Source organism: Lutra lutra, chromosome 9 (genome assembly GCF_902655055.1).
Source record: "Lutra lutra chromosome 9, mLutLut1.2, whole genome shotgun sequence".
In the NCBI taxonomy this organism is placed as follows: domain Eukaryota; kingdom Metazoa; phylum Chordata; class Mammalia; order Carnivora; family Mustelidae; genus Lutra; species Lutra lutra.
Window position 1 is genome coordinate 51,853,079 of NC_062286.1, and position 7,090 is coordinate 51,860,168.

Genomic DNA, 7,090 nt, shown 5'->3' on the forward strand with positions numbered 1-7,090 from the left:
TGAAAGGAAGAGGGTGATGAGTTGCTTTTTTTGGTAGGTGTTTTTCCTAGAGCACTCTACAGTTAAAAGTCTGATGTTTTGGGTAATTTTGTAGAAAGAGAGAGTATCTGTGTCCAAAACCCAAGAGTCTTCCAATTCAAACCATAGAATGAAGGGAAGGGGCCTAGTAAGGAATATAAACTTGAATATGAATTGTGGGAAATAATACAAAGATTTAGTCCTATTGTTGCCCTAACTTTTTTGGGGTGTGGGAACTGTGTCTCTGGGTTTCTGCCCTTTGTCCTCATGCTTCAAAAGTAGACATTTTCTGGCCAATCCTTGGGGAATAGAAGGTACCTTTTCCCTTAGTCCAGTCTATTACTAGAGCATTGTTATTACGATTTGACATGTATTTTTTGGAGAATGAACGGTGTGCTTTAGTCCTGTGCTGGTTTGCTGCTGGGGAGAGAAGAGTATACTTTATTATCATAATCCTATTAATATTTTTGTTTAATATTCTACAGTGTAATACAGTGACTTCTACTGAGGTATAATTCCAACTTTTAAGCATTATTTTGAAGCACCATTTGATTGTAAAATGTGTATTACCCCCCACCCACGGGGCACCTGGGTGGCTCAGTGGGTTAAAGCCTCTGCCTTCAGCTCAGGTCATGATCTCAGGGTCCTGGGATAGAGCCCCGCATTGGGCTCTCTGCTCAGCAGGGAGCCTGCTTCCTCCTCTCTCTCTGCCTGCTTCTCTGCCTGCTTGTGATCTCTGTCTGTCATATAAATAAATAAAATCTTTACCCCCAACCTACATGTTCACTTCCAGTTTCCCTTTTTGTCATCTATCCACTTTCTCCTGGCTCCCTCTCTGACTGGACTAGAGGAGGACCTAAGTTCATCCATAGCCTTATACTCCCAAACTCCCCGTCTGCCACAACCCCACCACCAGACATGTTCTTGTGGAAATAAGAAGCTAAAGATGTAGGAAAGGGAATAAGAAGGTTCTATTTCATTTTCACTTTGTATTTCTTTTTAGAATCTGGGAAATAGTTTTCATAGTTGAAATAAGTGGTTTGGTACCCCTCCTTTTTTAAAATTTAAATTTGTTTTCTACATGGAGTAGAATCAAAGTATGGAGAGGTCTAGTTGATGGCAGACCCAGAATGTGATAGTTCAGCCTCATGTACCTAAGTGTGCAACACTCCAGAGCCGCCATTTTGTGTTTATGCCAAAAGACTTTACCAAAGATGTTTTGATGAGTCCATAATTTGAGGTAGAAGACTTGGATTGAATCCTAATTCCATTTTGGTTCTGTGATCTAGAGAAATCATTTCATTTTGGTTTCTGTTTAGTAAAACGGAAGCAATAATTATGCCCACTTAACTTAGTTTTCCAGGTTGCTGGGAAGACAATGTAAGAAAATGAATTGTGAACTACTTTACAGACTTTAATGATATCCCGACAATAAGAGTCATTCTTTGTCATCCTCCTCTCAAAGTTATTCATAGATGACTTTTTAATCTTACGAGCACTGTTGTTTTTAAGGCTATCTCTTGTTAGAAAAGGAAAGTAGTAGTAACAAATGATATTGAATCCTCAAAATAACCGTGTGAGTTAGAAATTACTATTAACAGTTTACAGATAAAGAAATACTTAGAGAAGTTAAGATTAATAATTTGTAAGCAGTTAATTCGCTGGTTTCTCTGACCGTAATGCCCATGTATTTCTTCCATAAGCTAATGCAGTTTGTTAATATCCTGCAGCCTATTCCAACATCTCACAGTTCATTATGCCTAGTTTTGAAACTTCTTGCAATTTCAGTTATTTTTGTTCTTTCTGCAGGAGTTCATGTTATTTAACTCATTTGGCAATTATTTATTGCCAGGCACTGTGCAAACACTAGCAGTTTTTGTTCTTAGTCTAGTCTCTTAAACAGAAGAAGACATATGTTTTAAAAGAGAGTGACAAGTGCTCCTATATAGTAGGGGGAGTACAGGATGCTTTGGGAGCCAGGGAAGCTATGTAGAGGAAGTACAACCTAAGCCCATGCTCTAACAAGCCCTCTGTAGAATACAGATGGGCCCTGTCTCTCTGCCTCTTTTTTTCTTCTACCAACTGATTCATACTAAGCCATTTGTCGTGGGGTGATTAGTCAAATGACTCTTACATATGCTTGTTATTTTCTAGCTTGTCCAGATTATCATCAATACAACGCACTTGGAGAAATCCTGTAAGTACTTGGAAGAATTCATCACCAACATCACTAATGTGCTTCCAGAGACCGTCCACACCACCAAGCTCTACGGTACCACAACCTTTAAGGTGAGAAGCCCCCAGGGCCTCTGCTGCGCATAGTCTGGGGCATTCAACCTAGGAGTCTTTGTTTCTCCCAAGATTCACAGTAGTGTGATTCCTAATGTGGTTTTGAGGATAAGTGCTTATGATTTCCTTAGAAGAACAAATACCAGTGCTAATTTCTAGATGTTTAAACTTAAAAATGTCTATAACTCTGTCTGCTAAATCTTCTTGTATTTTGTACTTGAAAAGGGCTATTTCCTCAATTGGCTCCCATCTTAGTCAAGAGTTCTTAAGTGTGGTCTAGAGAATAGTGGTTATAGCTGAAATCAACATCAATTAAATTTTAAAATTAGCTGTTCTTCTCTGTGTCCAATTTTTTTTCAACTTTTTAATGAGGAATTTCTGCCCCTTACTATTGTAGTCAGCAATTTTATAATTCTTTTGCAAGGTGCCAACATAGTTTTGATCTAGATTTTGACTAAATTGGGAAAAATGACACTATTGTGGACAAAAGATGGATTGATAGAGAGTCTCTGGAGAGTAAATGACTTAATTTAAAAGAGCCTTATGAAACTCCCTTATATTGCCATCTTAGTTTTAAATTAATATTAAGCAGAAAAAGTAATAAGGTAACATCTACAACACTACAGTGGTAGATTCTGACATAAAGGCCACCTGTATGTTTTGGGGTTTTGTTATTATTGTTACTATTTGATTATTTTAGTTTTGATCAAATATTTTTCATCCTTTTGAAATCTGGAGGTTGATATTAATGAGGTATAAAGTTGTGAGTTGAAATCATGATTTACGTCCACTGGTGTCTACTTTTTACCATCCTTTTATCCTCTTTCCCTATTTATTGGCACCTTCCCTTGAAAGGAGATTTAAGACAAGAAATCAAATTTGATTCATAACTGCTTATCATATTTTATGAGATAAAAACTATTAGTAAGATTTTCTCTTTTTCTGTTATAAGAAACGAAATGAAAAGGAACCTACATGTAGCCAAAGCAATCTTCAGAAAGAAGAACAAAACTGAAAGCATCATACTTCCTGATTTCAAATTATATTATAAAGCTATAGTAATCAAAGTAGTATGGTATTAGCATAAACACATATGCATAGATCAGTGGAACAGAGCAGAGTCCAGAACCCATGTTGTATATATGGTCACATAATTTACAATGGAGTATATACACAAGAATTCATAGTGAGAAAAGAATAGTTTCTTCAATAAATGGACAACCACATGCAAAAGAATGAAACTGGACCCCCATTTTTACACTGTACAAAAAATCATCTCAAAATAGACTAAAGATTTGAATGTAAGATCTGAAATTATAAAACTTCTAGAAGAAAAACAGTGGGTAAACTCCTTGGCAACTGGTGTTGGCATTGAGTTGTTTTTTTTTTTTTTAAAGATTTTATTTATTTATTTGACAGAGAGAGATCACAAGTAGGCAGAGAGGCAGGCAGAGAGAGAGGAAGGGAAGCAGGCTTCCTGCTGAGCAGCGAGCCCGATGTGGGACTCGATCCCAGGACCCTGGGATCATGACCTGAGCCGAAGGCAGCGGCTTAACCCACTGAGCCACCCAGGCGCCCAGCATTGAGTTTTTGATTTAATACCAAAGTAAAGGCAACAAAAGAAAAAATAAGTATGACTACATTAATATAAAAAGCTTCTGTGAAACAAAGGAAACCCATCAACAAAACACAAAAGCAACTGATGTTAATGAGAGAACATATTTCCAAGTCATATATATGATGAGGGGTTACTATCCAAAATGTATAAATGACTCAGACAACTCAACAGCAAAAACCCAGATAATCCAAAGAGGGCAGAGGTACTGAACAGACATTTTCTGAAGAAGACATACAAATGGCCAACAGGTACATGAAAAGATGTTTACCACACTAATCATAGAGGAGGTACAAATGAAAACTATAATGAGATATCACCTCATACCTGTTAGAGTAGCTATCATCAAAAAGACAAGAGAGAAAAAATGCTTGCAAAGCTGTTAGGAAAAGGAAACCCTTGTGTGCTGTACCTGGGTCTGTTAACTGGTACAGTCTCTATGGAAAACAGTATGGAGATTAGCCACAAAATTACAAACAGTACTACCATATACCCAAAGAAATAAAAATCATCATCTTGAAGAGATATCTGTCCTTCCGTATTTATTGCATCATTATTCACAATAGCCAAGATACGCAAACAACTACAGTGTATATCAGCAGATGAATGGGTCAAGGAAATGTGGTATATATACACAGTGGAATATTATTCAAGCAAGAAAAATAAGGAAATTCTGCCATTTGTGACAATATGGATGGACTTTGAGGGTATTACACTAAGTGAAATAAACCAGAGAAGGACAAATACTGCATGGTACCACATATATGTGGAATCTTTAACGGGGGGGAAAAAAGTCAAGCTCACAGAAACAGAGAAAAGTAGCTGCCAGGGCCTGGAGGATAGGGGAAGTAGAAATTGGTAAAGGGGTACAAACTTCAACTATAAGATGAGTAAGATTTGATGATCTGATGTAAAACGTGATAATTACAGTTGATAATACCGTGGTGTATAATTGAGATTTTCTAAGAGAATATAACTTAAGTGTTCTCACCAAAAAAAGTATGCAAGGTCATTAATATTAATAACTAGATGATGAGAACCCTTTCATTATATATATATACATATATACATATATATATCTCTCAAATAACCATAACACACATTTTAAAATTTTTATTTTTTTAAAGGTTTTATTTATTTGTTAGAGAGAGAGAGACTGAGCATAAGCAGGAAGAAAGAAGCAGGCTCCCTGCTGAGCCAGGAGCCCAATGTGTGACTTGATCCCAGGACCCTGGGATGATGACCTGAGCCAGAGGCAGGTACTTAACTGACTGAGCCACCCAGGTGTCCCTGTGCACATTTTAAATATAATTGTGTTTTCAATTATACCTCAATAAAGCTGAAAAAAAATGAGAGGTTCACAAAATATTCTTTATGTTCATATGAGATTAGGTCAGCTGCTAGGTGAGATATACCTTCATGATGTCACCATGCTTGGTTCGTTTCAAATTACCTAAAAAAAATTTTATTATATGTTGTATTATATTGGTATCATTACTTGTAATCTTTTCAACAATGTCTTGTTATATTAATATTGAAACACTTCTAGTGAAGAAAAGATTTGTCTAATAAAGACAACCCAGGAATGAGCATGTTAAGAGCTTTAAGAACTTTAGGATTACCTTAGACAGTTTAATAAGAATTACAATTACTACTAAATATTATTATTATTGTGGAGCATGGGCAATAGTTTCATCAAAAAATATTTGCACTTGATTTACTGTGAAAGCAAAAACTTCTCCAGGAAAGAAAATGTGGGAGGGACCGTAGTTTAATGTTCACCAGAAAAGAGGGATTTAGGGAGTTAAAACGTGAAGTTCATTTATACTAGTCTCTCATATGGGGACTATGCTACTCTTCCCTTAACCCACTGCAATTTTCTTATTTCAAGAGCTTTTCAAATTATGGTCAGAATTCCTCCCAAAGGATGGCTTGTGCAGTTTGCTGTTGCTCCAGCAGTAAAATTGCTGAGGGAAAATTAAAGGCAGACAGGAAGCCATAGGAGTTGAGTAGCCAGTTAAATACTTAGTAAAGGAGAGGTTCTGGAGACCACTAAAGGTCATGTTGACAAGTGCTTATTGGAAACGCTGATTGCTTGAAACACACTGAAAGTTTATTTTTACCAGGACTGTTTCAGACCAACTACCCCAGAACTCAGTATAAACATGGCAATTATAACAGCTACATGTTGTGTATTTTCCTAAGCTACTGTTTCCAGAAAACTTTCCCTCGCAGATGGAAACCTTTATGCTAAAAAAAGGGGCAAAAATAATCAGAAGGTCTTCAAGGTATTTTCCTGCAGAATTGCCTCTTGTTTCTGCCATATGTGACATAATTAAGCTGGCATTCTTAGCTTTCCTTGTTCATAAGAATTTCCTTACTCTCTTACAAAATAGAATGAGGTTATTTGTTAATTTACTCCATCACAAATGTTGTTTGTGTACCTACTATGTAACAATCTGGTAGGTTCTTGGGTAGACTTAGTCATTGGATTTAGAGTTTATAATCTGCAGGGAGGACAGACACTGTAACTTCTATAAAGAACCATGTGAAAAGTACTAGAATAACACCATAAATACATTCAATCCCTCATCGATTCTACAAGTTTTTATGAAGCACCTACTGTTTGGTATGTATGTCATAAACAAGTCTCCTGACTTTACAGAGTTTATATTGTGCTAGGGATGAATCTCATTTAATCTCAGGTAATGACAAGAACTTAGAAGAAAAATAAATGACCTGAATGAAATGAGAAATAGAATCATTTGGATTTCCAAGAGATAAGCTTTCCATTTTGAGGGAATATTACAAGAGTAGGCATTGGTGTGTTCAAGGAATAACAAGGGATTTAGTGTGGCAGTGATGTATCTATCATTGGAGGTAGAAGTGGCATGAAATGAGATAGTCAGGAGTCAGATATTTTCTGGCCTTGTAGGCCACAGTTAATACTTGGGATTTATTCTGAATTGAAACATGAGGCCATTAGAAAATTGGGAGTGGTGGTAATAATCTGACTTACATATTAATGGGTAACAATGGTTGCTGTGTGGAGAATAAATATGCTATAGGTCAGTAAGTGTGGAAGAAGAGGAGTCATTAATTGGAACGTTATTGGCATAATCTAGGTAGGAGATAATGCTTTGTTGGATAACTGTGGTAGGATGAAAG

The 7,090-nt window shown here is 36.5% G+C and overlaps 1 protein-coding gene across 2 annotated transcripts in view; it reads left to right on the plus strand.

Annotated features, from left to right (window-relative positions):
* The window catches only part of EXOC6B (exocyst complex component 6B), a 715,681-nt gene that overhangs the window by 356,931 nt on the left and 351,660 nt on the right, over positions 1-7,090 (plus strand). For both annotated transcript variants that reach the window (XM_047743996.1, XM_047743997.1), the window contains exon 17: positions 2,173-2,307. In XM_047743996.1, coding sequence (XP_047599952.1) covers positions 2,173-2,307 — 135 coding nt within the window. The remainder of the gene's footprint in view (positions 1-2,172; positions 2,308-7,090) is intronic.